The following is a 19281-nucleotide window of genomic DNA, read 5'->3' on the forward strand; positions in this document are numbered from 1 at the left end:
TCTACTCAAGAGGTCTCAATGACCTGTGACCTGATTTGGTGAGTTTGGAGCTGAGTTTTGACAGACAGGGAGAAGAACAAAGATACCGAACATTCCTAAATTAGGCAATGTTTTAACTTTATTCATTAGTCACAATCATTTCAAAGATTAAATACTGATTTAAATAATTATATTAATAAAGTAATGAGAAAATGGAAAATAAGAAAAAGGATAATTTAATCCTTGCTGAGATGGATTTGAAAACAGAAATCCGACCTCATCCATTTATTTAAAAAAATCACAAAAAGTTTAATATTGTGTTAATAGTTTTACAATAAAAAAGAAAAAAAACCGTATATATATATATATATATATATATATATATATATATATATATATATATATATATATATATATATATATATATATATATATATATATATATATATATATATATATATATATATATTTATATATATATATATATATATATATATATATATATATATATATATATATATATATATATATATATATATATATATATATAATTTTTTTGTAAAGGAAAAGGTGCATTTTTTTGCTGTGATTTCTCAAATCATTCTTATTTGTTTCTTGGGAAAAATTTTATTATTATTATTATTATTATTATTAGGTCAAATTATTATTTATTTTTATTTTTTTTTAAATGCATCATACTGAATAAAAGTTCCTTATTCTTTTAAGCAGTAGTGCATATTATTTAGCATAGCAGTGACTGTGTGGCTGCACAAAATCTAACCTCTTTAAATGTTGTCTAATTTGATACTCTACAGGCCACGCAGTTATTCCTAAGTATTATCATGTGCCGGCGGACTTTGTGGAAGCTGAACAGAAGAAACACGGCAGCCAGAAGCGCTTCCCCAGCAACTCAGGCCGTGATGGGATGCTGTTCCTCTGGGGACAGGCCCTCTATAACATCGCTAAGCTGCTGGGTGAGTTTCAGATCCATCTGGAGCCCGGGGTCAGGGCTGCTTCACACAACAAAGACTCCCACTAAAAGAGTTTACACAGATATTCTTTTATTTATTCATGCAGCAGCTTCATGCCATATGCTCACGCTACTCCAAAGGAAAGAGAGTTAAATCTACTTTAAGAGAACTAAGAGAGTCCCTCTTTAGGATAAATTGTTGTATTAAATTAAATACTGAGACTGTATTAAAGAGCTCCAATTATGATGTTTTAAAGGTTTTGTTTTGTAAATCTTCTTTAATTGATTATTGCGAGTTCAGACTGCACTTTCAACATTTTTAAAGTAGTCACGTCACAGATGTTTTCACACTACATGACTATCTGGCTTAGCGTTTCGTTGCTGCTGTGTTTACACTGCAAGAGGGATCGGCGACAGGGGTTTTACAATAGGAGAATTGCTGATAACTTTGTCTCGATCCACAAACTACATCTCACAACCAAACACATGTGAGAAGTGCAATAAAAACAATGCAAGGTCACATAGTAAATCTTTTGTTATTGACTAAAGAATGAAAAAGAAGCCTTTAGTGGGGTAGAAAATGTACTTAGTTTGCTCACCTACTCTTTGATAGGAATTTGAAATTTCTTTTCAACTTTTTTTTTTTTTTTTTTTTTTTTTTTAGACCTGGTTGTGGTATTGCTCAGAAGACATGTCAAACATACACAGGTGCTCCTGCCAAATTTCCACTCGTTTTTTTTCTCCATTTCTTGGGTCCAAATATATCCATAATTAGCCTTTTAACTTCTTCCCCAACCTCCCGCTGGCCTACAGATACCCAAACTAGTGAATGCTGCTCTCTCATTGGCTGTAGGTAATTGATTCTCTCAGATTGCATCTTTGATAGTTCACACTGTGTGATTTCTCAAAACCTGTTGAGTCAAAATCAGGGTTAAAATCATTCAGTCTGAACTTGGAACAAGGTCGCTTTCACACCTGTAGATTGTTTTGTTCTTAAATTGATTTCAATTGTTACAATGTTGCTTTTTTCTAAACACGCCAAAAATTCTCTTTACCTTGGTTAGAGATTCATGGTTTATGTTGCAGGATTCTCCTGAGCTGTCATACTTCAGTATTTCAGTTTAGGGCAATTGAGCAATAAGACATTAAATGCGATAAGGTGCATTTTTAATTTTGAATAGTGGCACCCAGAGATGTTGTCACCAAGGATAAATCAGAGGAAAGACTTTCTCATACATAGCCTCATTTCAGTTGTCGAGTTCTAATCTATTTAGTCTATCTATTGAATCTGTCAATCTATTGCTGGTCATTTTCAAATTAAAATAAGACATTAAAGAACTTTTTTGTTTGAATTATTAATTGTGGCCTTAAAAAATGTGGATGCCCTTTCGGCCGCAACCCATCTCTAAGAAAAGGATTTACATAATGAAGAAAATTAAAAGATGAAATATGAAAAAAAAAGTTTTTCATTGTTTGGTTAGACAGCATCTTTTCACTTTCGTAGTCAACATGAAAGGTACTTTTACCGGTGGGAATGACATCTTGCCTCACTCATCATTCTCTCCTTGAATAGCCATACATATATATAGCTATTACATTACCATAATACACTGTAATATAGCCTGGTTTGTTAGTGGGTTGGATCGTATTGCTTTCTCACTAGAACCAAACCGCCCCAGAGTTTGTTTCAACCGAGCCAAGACCACCTCAGTTAAGCAGTCTCAGACGGATTGTTTTGGAGTAGATGAGAGTGTGATTGAGGTGTTTACATAGGCTCAAATGAATGAAGCTAATAGGGAAAATACACGAAGTTCAGAAAAAAAATGTCCAGGCTTGAAAGCATTATCAGACTTATCCCAGGTGGAATTAATTAAATAAATAAATAATAATAACACTTCTGTTTTCCTATACATTCCACATCAGCTTTTTTTCTTCTATCTCAAACAATTCACCCTTTCTTTAGCCTACTTTGGTTAGATGAACCAATCACTTTAAAATAAAGTGTTGAAAATTACAATTGTGATCATTATTTAATCGTTTTTATTTAAGTTCATGTCCTTTCCAGTTGCTTTGATTTTATTTCTTCTGTGAAGCCCCAAAAGGCAATATTTTTCAAAACTCTTTTTCCTTCATGCGTTGAAAGCAACAAAAAAACAGTATGTGTGACTTGTGCAGCATTCCTCAAAGTCTTCTGAAGTCGTTTTTGTGAGCAACAGTCAGAAAATGGAAGTCATTATTCATTAATCTTCTCCTCCTCCTCTACCATAGCTCTTGACAGATCTGCCCATGTCAGGTTTGATTTTCAGCAAATACTATTTTAAGTCTAATAACAATCTTTATTAACTGTTCATGTTTTTTTTTTTTTTCTCAAATATTGTATTTTTAGCCATATTAACATCATGCGCACACACAGAATGATTCATACAGTAGACAGTGATTCATGTGTATTCACTGCAGCAAAATGCAGACCAGCAGAGAATGGTAATAATCCACAGGAAAGGCTTGTTTTGGAAATTGAAAACCTTGTTGAATTAAAAATGCAGTGATTTGTTTTCGAGCTCATGTTGTGCCGAACAAAAAAACAACAACAAAACAACACCAGTTATTTCTGTTCTGTGTTTGCCTTACAGTGGATGGTTTGATCAGCCCAAAGGACATCGACCCCATCCATCGCTATGTGCCACGACAGGATCAGAGGAACGTCAGCATGCGATACTCCAATCAGGTGAGTCTCTCTCTTCCTCCAGCTATATGAATGCACAATGTATCCTGTAAACATACATGTGAATGGCCTGTGTGTTTGTTCTCTCAGAGCCTCATACATAATTTGTTTCGGGCATCAGCCGAAGCCCTCAAATCTCTGTATCAAACCCCTACAGCTGACTTGATTTGCAGATCCATTCCTTGCCGATATGTTAGTGCTGAGGCAGACCATACTGTTCTTGAAATAAGAAACCTGCAGACAACTACTGTTTCATAACTAGCACAAAGCAACCTCTACATCCTGCAGTGGAGATATTTTGTTGTGTCACTGTAGTACAGTATCTGCACAGTCCAGTTTTGTGTTTGAGTTTAGTCAGAGCCATGATAAACAACAGAATATTTTTACTTCTTGTAAACATTACTATAAGTCTTGTTAAGGTAAGCCTGAAGGTAGTTGTATTAAGAAGACAGAGGAACTAGGAAATATAAGTCGTTTTCATGTTAGCGGAGTAGCGGTATATAATCAAAGTAGGATATATGAAAAAATAACGAGATTTTTTTTACAAATGTAGCATGAGCACACATTGCTTTGCATCTTATAACACAACCAAGCCTTAAAAATACACTCTGGACCACCCCTTTAAGATCACAAGAGGACAAAGAAGACACATTACGGTTCACACCTTGTATTTAAACGTGTCTCTTTTGTCCAATTTCTAACTACTTTTAACCTCTTTGATGAGGGAGGGTCTGTGGGCTGGCATTGGCCTTTTCTGCTCTACTGTATCAGTCAGACCCCCTAGATTTGCAATTCCGCGATCGCGGAATCCAACGCAAAATCAACAAGAAATAAAAATGTAGAAAATAATGACAAAAATATTCGCAAAAAATGTAAATAATCTCATAAAACAATTAGATTTATTTCAGTTTGCAATTTATTGTTTTATGTGACTTATAGACATTTCATATGCAGCGCATGTGATGCATTTGAGTGTCTCTCGAAAAATTACATTTCACCTGTGCATTACATTACTTACATTACTCTCACAATCATTAAATTGCATGGAAATGGGTGGAATTAGTTTGCAGCCTACGCATTAAGCAGACGCAGATGAAGTGCGTGTGATTTACATGTGAAGTCAATGCAAAGATTGGATTAGGCATCCTGTGGCGCAAATTGGGTGTTTTATGCTTTGACGTGCTTCAGACTGCAAAAGAAAGTTTGAGTAAACATCTAACAAATGGAGCAATGGAATAGACAGAACAGCGAGCAGCTTACATTGATGGAGATTGGTTCAAGGATGAGGGCCGCTGGATGTGACCGAATTGAAGGACATTAATTGTTCTTTACATGTATGGCTGGTATTATGATGTGCATAAATCCATAAATGTTTTAGTTTGACTCTTTTCCTGCACAAAATCCACAAAATTAGTAGTTACCGAACTGGTGTATGTGTGGTGTATAAGTTGTCCAGATGATCAGTGATGACGAGATTCAGCTGTGTGTGAGACATTGGTGGAAAACAGCAACCGGTGGGTGTGAAGCGGCATGATGGGAATTTTAGTTTTGTTAGTGTGATATGTGTAGTTTACCAGGGATCTGCCAGGAGTGGTTCGCTGGTGATCATGACAATTACAGGGTTACTCAACATCCATTACTCACATCCAGCACATCAGGATTAATTTTGTGGCCTGTGTTGTGTTGAAGATGGATGTATTTTTTTTATAAATTGAGCTAAAAAAAAGTAACATCATTTACATGCAGTGAATACTTTTATTTTTTATTCATCTTAATTTGCTTAGTGCTTTTACAATGTAGATTGTGTCAAAGCAGCTTAACATAGAAGTTCTAGTAAACTGAACCTGTGTCAGTCCAGTTTTCAGAGATTAAGTTCAGTTTAGTTCAGTTCAGTGTGGTTTAATTTTTACTGCTGAAAGTCCAAACACTGAAGAGCAAATCAATCGATGCACAGCTCCACGCGTCCCAAACCATGCAAGCCAGTGGCAACTTCCACAAAGACTGTAGAATACACTTAAAAAAGGGACTTGAAGGGCCATAAAAGGGACTTTGCTTCCACACACCATAAGAGAAATGAAATTTTCTCTTTAGTGGCATTTATCTTTGCTAAGCAACCTGTCAGCTGAGCTTGTTGCTGGGTGCTGTGGATAATGTGCAAAGGTTACTCTCATAGAAAATGTATAGCATGTTAAAGACTCGTTATGATAGTCTCACCTAGTGTGCTACAGACTTTACACTTTGCATTGTACAAATGGCAGGTGGTCCTCTTAGCAACGTGAAAAACAACCATATTACAATTGTAAAGGTCAAAAAATGCTCCAATAGCAGTATATGGAGCTGTCGTCATGTCAGAGTACATGGAGCTACACTAGTAAAAGCTGGCTGAGCTCCGAAGTAAACCTCTTACTAGCATTGTTTAATAATTGTATGATTGTTTTAAAAAAAATGACAACTTCGACCCTGAGCAAAGTGAACCAAATAAAGAAAATCGATTTGTGTTATGGTACAGGATTAATAAATGATTAAATATTAAAGTTTTATATTTTAATGAAGTATAAATAGCATTTCATAAATCTAATTTGCAGTCAAATACAGTATTTATTTATTTATTTATTTATTTATTTATTTATTTATTTATTTGCAAAAGAAAAAGAATAAACAAATCAGGACTGGTAGAACATTTTGCTTGATTTTTTTTTTCTCCAAAACAAACCTAATATTATCAGTGACAAAGTTTAAATGTGTCTCTTCAACATGATTCTACAGCATGTCCTGCTGCTTATAAATGAGCTCAGCTGGCAGAGAGAAGCCAATCTTTAGCAGCTGTTTGAATCATGTGTGTTCGCACTACAAGAGCAATCCGGTCTAATGCGTTTTCGGACACCTCTGGATGCGGTCGAAAGTGAAAAAGCTCAAAACATTTCACACCCTATTCACAACTGCACTTAGCATCTGTCCCACTTGGGATGTTGAAAATGGGTGTCAACAGGGCCTAAGATTCAAGAAAATTGGAATCAGTAAGGTTTTTCTTATATCTACATATTTCTTCACCAAGAATATATAAAAAATGAGTTTTATTCACAAATATGTTAATTATCCATTAAACGTTTTTGACTATCTGTATATAATGAAGAAACCTATAGTGTCTGTAAAACCACTTTTTAAAAAAAAATAGCAAATATACTGTCATATATTGATAATAAGAAATCTTCAAATTGGCATTATTTCTAAAGGATCATATGGCTTTATATAAAGGAACCGTTCACCAAAAAAATATATAATGTGCTCACTATTTATTCCCACTCAAGTGGTTTCCATACTTCTATGAGTTTGTTTTTTCTTTTAACATAAAATTTTTATTTTTAATGATGATGTAAAGCAGTACCGATTGACATCCACAATATGAAAAAAATTCTATTATTGACTTTATTCTCCAATGTGGAAATGCGTTCATTTTTGTGGTTGCAAACTTCTGATTCAGTTTCCTTTGGAAGAAATGACTAGGAATAAAAAACTGCTGAAAGAGGTCAAACTACTTGCTCTACAAACAAGTGTGTTCATGACTATATATAAAAAGTAGATTAATAAAATAAGAAAATATCAGTTTGCAGCATCAAGCAGCATAAAAAAAATTTTTATGCCTAAAAATTAATGCAAATGAAAGAGACTGGAATTCTCAAACCAAAAAGATTCAAATGTCTGCACTCGCGCATACACGAAGAATACGGTGAATAGAAGGGTTACCGGTTTCTTTAAAATGTATTATTTTCTGTTCAACGGAAGTAGCTAAAAGAGGTTTGGAACAAGTAGTGGGTGGGTGAATAAAAAAAAGAGTAGCGAAATCGCTGCTGACAATTTCTAAACTTAATAGTTTTAATAACTCATCTCTAATGACTTATTTATTTTACCCTTGCCACGATGAACAAATTCAAAGGGGGACTAATAATTCTGATTTGAACTGTATTACAATGGAAACTCTATTGTAAAACTTTAATAGAAGTAATATTTAAATAGAAATTATTCAATTGTGAAAATGTTTTACAAAGTTACTGTTTATGCTGTATTTTGATCAAATAAACACAGTTGCTGAGCAAGAGACCTTTCAGAAACATTTATAAGTCATAACATCCCCAATCTTTTTAACTTTCATAAAAGAGAGTGATCATTAATTAATGAAAGTTTTGAATTTTAATGTTTAAAAGTAACTTTGTGGTGTCAGCGCTGTTCTGTAAATGCACCAGTGATTTTATGTTAGATATTAAATGTCATGTGATGTCTGTAGCTGTTAGGAAGCTGCGTGTCAGCAATCTCAAAAATGAAGGGGTGTTTATTATTTATTACCCATTTATAAATATGTTTTTTTTTCTAAAGCTCTAGCTACTGAATGCAGACTTCATATAAGGATGTGAGGAAGTGAGAAGCTGTCAGAAATGTCACTTCATGTCAGGAACGTACATCTGACACTTCTATTGTAGTGAGGATGTTGACTCATGCGTGAGAAATGCTAACAAAGAGTTTGAGTTAATGCTGAGTGAGCTGAGTGTATTGGGTAATTTTAACAAAACACACACACATACCTTATTTTTCTTTTTCTTTCTTTCTTTCTTTCTTTCTTTCTTTCTTTCTTTCTTTCTTTCTTTCTTTTTTTCTTTCTTTCTTTCATTCTTTCTTTCTTTCTTTCTTTCTTTCTTTCTTTATTGACCAGTTTTTTTTTACAGCCTAACCAACAACTAGTTTTATTCTTTTAGTATTTTAAAATTGATTCTGTCAACATCCATTACCTTTTTTTTAATCTTTGTAATTTCTAAAAGAACGTGCCCTGGTCTTTTCACAGCATGATCTGCTAATTTAAATCGTAATAATCTATACACCAGAAATTACATCTGAAAATGGATTAAAAAGCTTCAAGGGGATTAAATAATTGCTGCACTGGATTACCTTTTCATCATATTCACTTGTTCATCAAAAGCTGCTGTAATTTTAATTGCATTAAAATTTGCTTGGGTAATACTACATTGTTTTTAGTACAATAGTCAGTTAAAGGGGGTCAGATTACTTGTTGCTGTGTGGCGTGTTTGATATCTTTGACATGGTAGAACTAGCAAGTGAAGTTCCAGCAATACTGTCAACAAACATAAAGGAAACATCATAAAGGCAGACATTTTGTTGCCATATCTCCACAAACATTTCCTCCATTGCATAATCCGTTCCCCAAGCAGCTTCACAATGTTTGTGTACATCTTAGCCTCCTAGCTCCTATTGGCCAATGCTACAGCGATGACGGACCTTTTATGAAGGGCCGTTAAAAAATTTAACTTGCCAGTCTTTGTATTGGGATCTATCTTGAAGTACACAGCATCAGTTGTGTTCTGCTAAATAAGAAAAAAGGATTGATTTTTGTATCCCAAGTACAGTACACTTATTACTGTTGGTCAGACATGTCCAAACTCTGTCCTGAAGGGGCGGTGTCCTGCAAAGTTTAGTTTCAACCCCAATCAGACACACCTGGGCTAGCTAATCAAGCTCTTACTAGGCTTTTTAAACATCCCTGCAGGTGTGCTGAGGCAAGTTGATGCTAAAATCGGCAGGACACCGGCCCTCCAGGACCGAGTTTGAACACCCCTGCTGTAGGTGGTTCCCATGTCCTGTAGGTGGTTCCCATGTCCTTTACATATGCATTTGGTCCCACTTTATATTAAGTGGCCTTAACTAATATGTACTTACACAGGAACTAATAGTTTATTACAATGTACTTATTGTGTAAATACATGTATTTACTGTGTACTTTTGCTTGATTAAATACATGTATGTAATTACCTCTGTAATTAACTTTTGTAATTACATTTGTAAATACACTGTTGACCATCCCGTACACCTTAACCCACCCTTAAACCTACCCATGCCACCAAACCTGTCCACAACCCAACCTCTATGCCAACTTAAAAGCACCACAAGTGTTCTCAAATACATTATAAACACAGTAAGTACATTGTATTTATTTTTTGATGTAAGTACATAGTAGTTAAGGACACTCAAAATAAAGTGGGACCATACATTTCTATGCCATTTTGTAGTATAAAATCTGCAAGTAGCACATTTAAACAAAAAAATAGAAAAAAGAGTGAGTGCACTTTAAAAACCTGGATAATGCAGTTATTCGACCAATAAAAAGAAGTGTGGAATGTTGGACACTTCATGCATTCAACAGTTACAGCTTTGATTGTGTAGTAGAACAGGTGGAGCTATTGGCTACTGAGGTTGGATTACTTTAAATATTGTGGATTGTGCAAGCAAAATTACCCTATTACCTAATTACACTAATTTGAAAATTGTTTGAGTGGTTTGAAAGATTGACAAAGGTCCATACATGAGCTCATTTGTCCTATTTTAACTGCTATGGTATCATAATTTGTGAAAATAACCCATCGAGACCTAGTGGAATCCTCTGTTGACTGTCATTTCGATATGATTCAGCTAATCAGTTTTGTTGAATGCAAACAATTATTTTTTTTAATTGTTTAATTGTCCAACTTCCAGCTGTGCAAGAAAACACAATTTGACACAAGTGAAGTGACAATAAACTTAATAGACAATAGACGGTGTTTAACTTAAAACTTTAAAATTAGGGTTAGGTTTAGGGTTAGATTTTTTTTTTCTAATAAAATGTGATGTAATAAATTTGTATAATTTTTTTAATGTATTATTCTTTAGGAAATATTTTGGTTCATCAAAAAGTGTAGTTAAGATGACCACCTGACAAGCTAATCCAGCTAAAAATATTGCTTAAAATGTCACTGAAAAGCAGTATTTAAATCTCATAATTAAATTTAAAAAGGCAAATAACTGCAAAAATGTCCACTTTTTGAGAAAAAAAATGTCATCTGGAAAATGGTTTGAATTTCCATCAGGTGAAAAAAAATGCTAGTGGTGCATTTGGAAGACAATAAACTCATACACTACATGGTTGAGTGTATAGTGTGTCATTAGGGACTATTATAAATATAATAACTAAGTATTATAATTTAAAACCACCAAGGTACCACATGGATAATTCCAAAATGAAGCTAAGATTGTTTAGTCTGAATTTGGCTTTTTCAAGAAAGAAACAAAAACTCAAACCTGTCTACTACGAGATCAGTGAATTGTCAGACGTAACAGCTGTTCTTTCATTCCCTCCCTGACTGCAGCTTCCTACTCTCTTCTACTTAGAATGCGAGACTCTTGACATCTCAAAGGAACGTGCCTTCGTATCATGAAACTAGTCTAATGACATGGTCTTTAGGCAACTTACAGGCAAAATAAAAACCCATTCCAAACGTCTCAGCATTCGTAATGTTGCTTAATTTTACGCCGCCAGCGAAATCGCCAAATAACTTCAGTTGAGATGTAACTGTAGTTTGATTGATATTGGCTTTAGGAGCCGACATTTGTCTTATAAAAAGCGGTGGAGGCAAGCAACTGATTTATTCATGAGTTGTGCATGCTTGCATGGGATATGGGAGGAGTCGTGCTGTTTTGAAGGAGAGCTCTGCATATTGCACAGTAATGCGTGACATGCTTGTCTCTTTGCTTTTGCATCAAAGGCTGTAATGGCTAAAGGGCACATTGGTGTGACTGTTGTTTGCGTGGTGTGTGTATGCATGTGCAGCAGTATGTGTTTGTTTATGGCCATATGATGTGTCAGTTTATGTTTGTTTATGTATTGCAGCCCATCGTTGAGCATCTTTCTGCAATATTTATGCCAGATCTCATGCACTACATGATTAAATATGATTGCCAGTTTGTGTTTATGCATTAGTTGTTTTCAGCCCACACTTGTCTTCCTAACATCTCCTATGCTCTGTCCTCGGCATGAAGGCAGATCTTCATTCTGAACCATGTCCTTGTTCAGAGATTAGACAGGCCTTTTTTTTCCTCCTGATTGATGGATGTACCCTCTTTCAACAAAGCACAGATGGAGCTCCGTTTAAATTTAGAAACGATTGTTCAGCAGAGCAGCCTAGGTGCAGGAAGCAGCCTCATCTTTTTGCCTTTTAAATAGCGAGGAAGGCTTTTGAAATGCATCCCCTCGCTCACACACACAGAGGCCTTTTTGCAGTTACTCTGCTATTTCTCTGATTCATATTTAATTTGATGCATTAAGACAAATGTATTCCTGCAGAACATGGTGCCGTTTTTTTTTTTTTTTTTTTTTTTGGCTGTGTGCAATGTGAAAATACAGGATGTTCCTGCAGCGCGTCTTATAGGATGGGATTGTTCGAGATTTGAGTAAAGGACTGTGGGGATTGGACACGACCCATTCCACATGAAATCCTCTGTCTGTGTGTCTTTTTTGCTGGGCTGAGTCACTTCATAAACACTCTGAGGGATTTATGAGGACATTACAAATGATTTAGAGATATCGTTGGACATACGTTAATATCATGTGCACAGATGGTCCAGGCTTGTGTAAAATAAAGCTGAAGTATTAAGTGTGTATAATATGTAAGGGTGTAGTACAGTACTGTATGTGTTCAATGTATTGTATTGATTCTATAGATTGTCAGGGCTTTAGAGTGCGACCAGCCATTCAAGGGCAAAAATAAATAAATAAGTATGTAAGTAATTAAGTAATTAAGTGAGTAAGTAAGTAGATAGGTAAGTAAGTAGGTAGGTCGTTAGGTAGGTTGGTAGGTAGGTAGGTAGGTAGGTAGGTAGGTAGGTAGGTAGGTAAGTAGGTAGGTAGGTAGGTAGGTAGGTAGGTAGGTAGGTAGGTAGGTAGGTAGGTAGGTAGGTAGGTAGGTAAGTAAGTAAGTAAGTAAGTAAGTAAGTAAGTAAGTAAGTAAGTAAGTAAGTAAGTAAGTAAGTAAGTAAGTAAGTAAGTAAGTAAGTAAGTAAGTAAGTAAGTAAGTAAGTAAGTAGGTAGGTAGGTAGGTAGGTAGGTAGGTAGGTAGGTAGGTAGGTAGGGAGGGAGGGAGGGAGGGAGGGAGGGAGGGAGGTAGGTAGGTAGGTAGGTAGGTAAGTAAGTAAGTAAGTACTTAAGTAAGTAATATTATTTATACAGCACATTTATTGTGTATGGTCATACACCCAAAGTGCTTTACAATCATGGGGAGGGTCTCTCCTCACCCTTACCAATGTGCAGCATCCACTTGGATGATGCGATGGCAGCCACAGGACAACAGCGCCAGTGCTTACCACACACCAGCTATAGATGGAGTGGAGAGACAGTGATAGAGTCAGTTTGGTGGATGGGAATGATTGGGAGGACATGATGGTTAAGGGCCAATGGAGAGAATTTTGGTTCAGGACACAAGGGTTACACCCCTACTATTTATGAGAAATACCCTGGGATTTTTAATGACCACAGAGAGTCAGGACCTCTGCTTAATGTCTCATCTGAAAGATGATGCTCACTGAAAATATAGTGTCCCCTTCACTTTACTGGGGCATTAGGACTCACAAAGACCCCATATTGAGGGCCCCTGCTGGCCTCTCTAACACCACTTCCCATCAATCAGCAATGTAGTTATCCCTTGTGGTCTTTCATCCAGGTACTGATCAGGCTCAGCCCTTCTTGGCTTCAGTGGGTAACCACTCTTGGGCTGTATAGGGTGATATGGCTTTGGCTTTATCTCTAAATAAATGTTGCTATATTTCTAAATAAATAAATAAAACGTCTGTGACTGTGGTTCAACAGACACACATTAGGCCCATGTTGTGGTTTAAACCAATCAGAAATAGTGAAGGTTGGTAGTAAGTTAATTTTCTTGTAGAATTGTGCTGTAAATAAGGAACTTTATGATGACCAAATTGTTAGTTAATCATCTATAAGTCAAAATTGCCTATATTGATAGCGATTTAAAAAAATAATTGAGTGCGCCTAACTTTTGCGCTGGTGCACCTAAGAAAAAAGTTCCAGTACAACCAATGAAAAAAGTTAGTTTAGAGCCCCGATTGTACTGTAATTCTAACATACTATATAGGTGTGTTAAATCCACCTCTCCAAGTAAATCCAATTCTAAAACTTTTTATTTTAGGAACCTTAATGTGCATGTCTTTGTAACCTGATTTTTGTTGTTTATATACACAATATGTAATCTTAACACAACTTGAGCACATCGCAGTGCTCTACATTCATAGCATCATAAAAAACTTATGTCACAGTATATAGCGTCACTATATACTGTAACTGTAACTTTTGACTTGATGACGTTCTTCAAGTGAAAATTACAAATAGACTAAAGTTGATTATTTCTGGTCTGCTATTTCTGTCAGAACAAAATCAGTTTTGCATCAGTCAGAATAATTCTCATTTTGTTTTTTGTTTTGTACAGATTATTGTAGCTAGTATGTCTTGACTAAGTTCATGTTACAGTCAATATCATTAACCCTCCTGTAAATTTAATTATGTATTAAAATATTGAAATAGATGTTTTTAAAAGCCAGGAAAGTTTCCAGTATTTTGTGTACTTTTTTCTTCTACAGTAAGTTATATTCGTTTAGTTTGGTGGAAATAAAGTATGTTTTACTTATTTTTAATTGAGTTCAATATTATTAGCTTTGTAATTTGCTACAGAACAAATCGCTGTTGTCCGATGACATGCCTAATTACCCTAACTTGCCTTAAGCTGACTACTACCATGTTGCAAAATAACTGGTAAATATTATGTAATCATCATGGCAAGAACAAATTAAATGAGCTATTAGAATTTATTTATTAAATGATTATGTTTAAAATGTGTTAATCAGCACTTGGGAAATATTTGAAATAGAATTACAATTTCACAGGAGGGCTAATAATTGGATATTTATTTAAATCTATATTCTATTGACCTTATTGTTCACGTACAAGTGGCCACAGCCATTGGAATCTTTTTAGTTTGAGACTTCCAGTCTCATTCACTTCTACATTAAAACAGTCTGTTATTGTGCTTGATGTTGCAAACTAATATTTTCTTAATATATTATTCTATTTTTTATGGATAGGCATGGACAGACTTGTTTGTAGATCATGTAGTTGGACTGTTTTCTGCCATTTATTGTTCCTAGTCAGTTCTCCCATTGGTAACTTAATTGGAAGATCTGAAACGATCACAAAATCGAGCACACTTTCACAGATGAAGGTTAATAATAAACACACAATTCAATCTAAATTATAAGCCCTGGTGTGAAATTTTCATTAGTTATTATAACGTTGAATTAGAATGCCATCCTACTGGCTGCCTACTAGTTTTTTATTTCAGGAAATGAAATTCAAGATGTTCCTTGCTTTGTTCTGAGTTCTGCTCAACCTTGGTACATATGAATGCACATCTACTACATTACGATTCAACATAGAAAGCTACTTAGACATGTTTGCAAGTAGGTGCACACATCCCGCCTTTGATGGGGATCTAATTTACCTTGTTTGTGCGTGTGTAAGCACTGAATCCCGAAATGCTTAATGGAAAATTCCCAGTGGTCATCACAACACATGCTTACATCCACTCTGAAGCACCTCAATTGACCACCTGCATGTTAAGAGACAAACAAAACACTGCACTGCATGGCAGAGAGTGATGATGGGTTGAAAATATTAAATCGAGAGCAAGAAAGGGGCCATACATTTAGGGAGCAGCAGAGGGATTTTGTGCTGACGGCTGTGCTGAAACATATTTGTTGTTGAAGCTGAAAGTCGTTTCTCAAATGTCTGCGAAGTGGTGACAGATGTGTTGTATGTTTATCACGACAGCCAGCAGACGTGATGAATGTGGCAAGATATCACTTATGTGTCACTCACTCACTTATTATAACTCCACACTTTATAGTGTGAGAATCCAAATCCACTGTCACTCTGAAGCTGTAATGTTTGGAGTGTATTTCTCTCTGAACAGGCACACTGCATGCCGAAATCATGGACAATTTTTGGGCCAAATATTTGTGTTGATGTGAACAGGCCTTTAGACCCAAAACAATAAAGTGCTTCCATTAGACCCAAGAACAAAATTAGACTTCTTGAGACCGAAATTAGTATCACACCTCCTAGGGTTCTTAGGGGTGCTGGAAATGCTTCTTTTTTTTTTTTTCATTTTAATCTAGTGTGATTTCAAGGATTGAAGTGCTTGCATTTTGTATGATGTGCTTGAAACTACTTGAAAATGTAATGGGAGTTATTGCTTTCCTATTTTGTTAACAAATAGGCAATGGTAATTAACTTTAAAGGGCACCTATGATGAAAATCATCTTTTGTATGCTGTTTGGACAGAACTGTAAGTATAGTTTGTCCACAGTCATATTGGAGTGATAGAAACACAGTAAGTCTCTTTTTTTTTTTAATTTCCTGGCATTAAAACAGAATCCAAATCCCTCCTATTTCAGGGCCCACCACAGAGTGATGTAGGAGTGTGGTTTCCCGCCCACCAAATTGATTGACGGCCACGTATTAACATGTCTCCATAGTAATAAGTATAATCATATCAAAAAGACAGTATGTGTGCAAAGCAACTGGGATTAAAAGCTCTGTTCAGCTCTCTGTGATCATCAATCATCATCAAAAAAATTTTAGGGCAGTGCATGTTAATGAATTACAGCAATTTTACCATCTTTACCAACACCACAGCCACATGTCAGTACAATTATAAAAGAAGACGCTTCAATCCCGGTTTGTGGATGTTAAATCAGGTTTTTTACATTAACATAACTCATATCTATACCGCAGTGGATATTAACATGTAACCCGTCACATTTGCATGGAAAAAACACGTGCAAAGTGTGTGTGTATGTGTGTGTGTGTGTGTGTGTATGGGGGGACTTTGTGAACATTGTGTGTGACTCATTGTTCTCATTAACTTCACCACAATTCTCCACATCTGCTTCCTTCATGTTTGTCACTGTGCTGTTTATCTGACACAGCCGAGACGGAGGTTGAGGCACATTCTGACAGGCATGTGGGAACAGTGGATGGCGAGAACTAGCATTAAAGGCACAGGCCACAAAAACAGCTACAAAAGGTATAATAAATAATCTGATGGGTGTTTTAAAATGAAATTATAAAGACACAATAAAATAAATAAAAATAAAAAACATTGAAAAAAAATGAAAACCTTAAACTCTGAGCATGTGTCTGTAGCTTGATCAAAATGCATGAAAGCAAAATGTATAGAGATTAACTCATGAGGTAACAATGCATGAACTTAAAAAATGTGACACATTTAACATATGAGTAAATTACATTTAAGAGGAAATAGCAGTAATTAAATGGGCTGCGGTGAAACAAGCCATCAAAATCTTTCCTAACTATATTATATGCAACAGTGGTTCTTAATTCTGTTACTCGGGACCCCTCTCCCTGCACAATTTGTATGTCTCTTCATTTAAACACAAGGATCAGTTTGAGCATCTCTCTGTTAAGGAGCTGATGATTTGAATCAGTTGGGTTAAGGAAATGAAGACAAAAGCTCCATCCAAAATTGCACATGCCTACTATATAGTATTCTAAAACAGTATACGAGCTGAGTAGTGCAGTACTGTATGTCTGACATCATAGTATTCAAACAACAGTATGCAAGATCTACCCGAATGACAGACTTCCGGTGAGATTTTGGTGTGCGCATCTGATAGACGTTACACTATACCATAATCCCACATGAGATAATTCATGAATGAGAGTGAAGCAACACAACTATGTCATGTGATAATGACAAATGGCAGATGTAATACATCTGAGTTCCATTCATACCACTCACATTCATACTATGTAGAAAGTACTACATACTCAAGTATGTATATACTTTAGTAGGCGATTTTGGACGCAGCCTTACAAAATGTGCAGGAGGGAAGATGGTCCAAAGGACTGGAATTGGAAACCACTGCTGTATAGTATAGTATAGTATAGTATAGTATAGTATGGTATAGTATAGTATAGTATAGTATAGTATAGTATAGTATAGTATAGTATAGTATAGCATAAAACAAAGATCAAATCACATCTGATATAATTTGATGAATTATGTAAATATGTAAAATGCCACATTTGTGAAGTGCTGTAAAAGCTTAAAAAAGCGCCTGGAAAGTGTTTAAAAAAGAAATTCAGTTTGACTTTGGAGAAGGTGTTAGATACCTGGCCTTAAAACCCAGTCCTTTGTATAACTATCATGTAAATTATATATATATTTTTAAAGGTGTAAGTTTAGAAGTCCTGGGCACAAATAAGAGAAGTCAAAACTAAGTGAAGTTCACGAAATGTATAAATTCCTTATTTAAAAGTACAGATTATTAATATACTTCAGCCGAGCTGTGAAAACATCTTCAACCAATGGCTCTAAGTCAAGAGAAAATAATTTCCTAACAACGCATCTTTGTTTATGGCTTCATCATTAAATATGCATTTTTTTACCATATCTAGAACATGGTGGTGTCAAAATAGAGCATAAGGGTTTCAAACATTTCAATTCAAGCTTTAACACATTTCTGCAAAAACAGGAAACTCAACTTAGAGAAATCCAGTCTTGATTGAAGAGCAACAGCTCAAAGACAAAGAAAGCTTCTTACAAAATATAATTACCAGACAGATACAAAAGCTATTCCATGATTAATGTAAAGTCTCAAATTAGATTTTGTCAGTTAAAGAACCAGCCAGGCCATTTTGATTAAATAAAGGTATTAGAAAAATACTGAATCTTAGTGTAACTTCAAGCAGCGAGGCTCGGAATACATCTGAAACGAATGCCTTTTTTGAGCTTTAGTAATGTTTGAAGATTATTAGATAAGGGAACCTGTGGAATGAATTGCAAAAGGCGTCAAAGTTAGCTGTGTGTCAGCTTCTTTCATATTGCTCTAGTGACTGTGTGTTTTATCAGAGGTTTAAAAACACAGTCCCATCCTGTTTTCTCAAACAGCATCGCACAGAATTTCTAGTGTTGCAGATCTGCAGGTATTAGTAATCAGCCTCCTTATCTCCTCTCACACCACACACTGCATTTTTATGGGAATTACATCACATACAACACCACTGACAAGCAGCAGACTCCTGAGGCTTTAACCTGCCTCGCTTTAATATAAATTGATTTTTTTTCTTCTTCTTGTCATAAGGATTGCAGACTAGATCTAATATATCTGTGGTCCTTCTAGGGAAGGTTGATGTGTATCGAGTTCACAGCAAGCCTTTGTTCACAATTACACTCCCACCTTCTCCAAAGTCCAATCCCCAGCCTTTTCAATTTCTTTAAGGTGATTGTGCCAGGCTTGTGCTGTTGCATAGGGAGCCCCCTCACTCTATTATAAGATGTGGGATGGAGTTGAAGAAGTAAGCACTTTTTCCATTGTGCTCTGGAAAGTTTTTTTTCTCTTTCTCTTTTAAACGGAGTGTGGTCCAGAAGCTGTGGACCAATCATTTGATTTGACACTTTTATTATTCAGCATTTTTTTCTAAATCCTAAAACATATACTCAGGTTGAAATAATGTATTTAATCCTCACATTTCAGCATTGTCTACACTTGCTGGCTGCTTTATTAGATTTACTACTTACTAATGTGAATATCTAATCAGCCAATCCCGTTACTAAAAATAACTGTAGACATAAGCTGCTTACAGAAAAGCATATTTTACTTTTATGTAATAGCTGAATTGAGCAGATGTCAGAATTCATAC

The 19281-nt window shown here is 35.4% G+C and overlaps 1 protein-coding gene across 4 annotated transcripts in view; it reads left to right on the plus strand.

The window, feature by feature from the left end:
* The window catches only part of phkb (phosphorylase kinase, beta), a 140714-nt gene that overhangs the window by 70552 nt on the left and 50881 nt on the right, over window positions 1-19281 (plus strand). For all 4 annotated transcript variants that reach the window (XM_087261643.1, XM_087261642.1, XM_087261641.1 and 1 more), the window contains 2 exons: window positions 795-953; window positions 3580-3674. In XM_087261643.1, the coding sequence (XP_087117769.1) occupies window positions 795-953; window positions 3580-3674 (254 nt within the window). The remainder of the gene's footprint in view (window positions 1-794; window positions 954-3579; window positions 3675-19281) is intronic.

The sequence above is a fragment of the Danio rerio genome, chromosome 7, assembly GCF_052040795.2.
Source record: "Danio rerio strain M-AB ecotype USA chromosome 7, GRCz13ab, whole genome shotgun sequence".
In the NCBI taxonomy this organism is placed as follows: domain Eukaryota; kingdom Metazoa; phylum Chordata; class Actinopteri; order Cypriniformes; family Danionidae; genus Danio; species Danio rerio.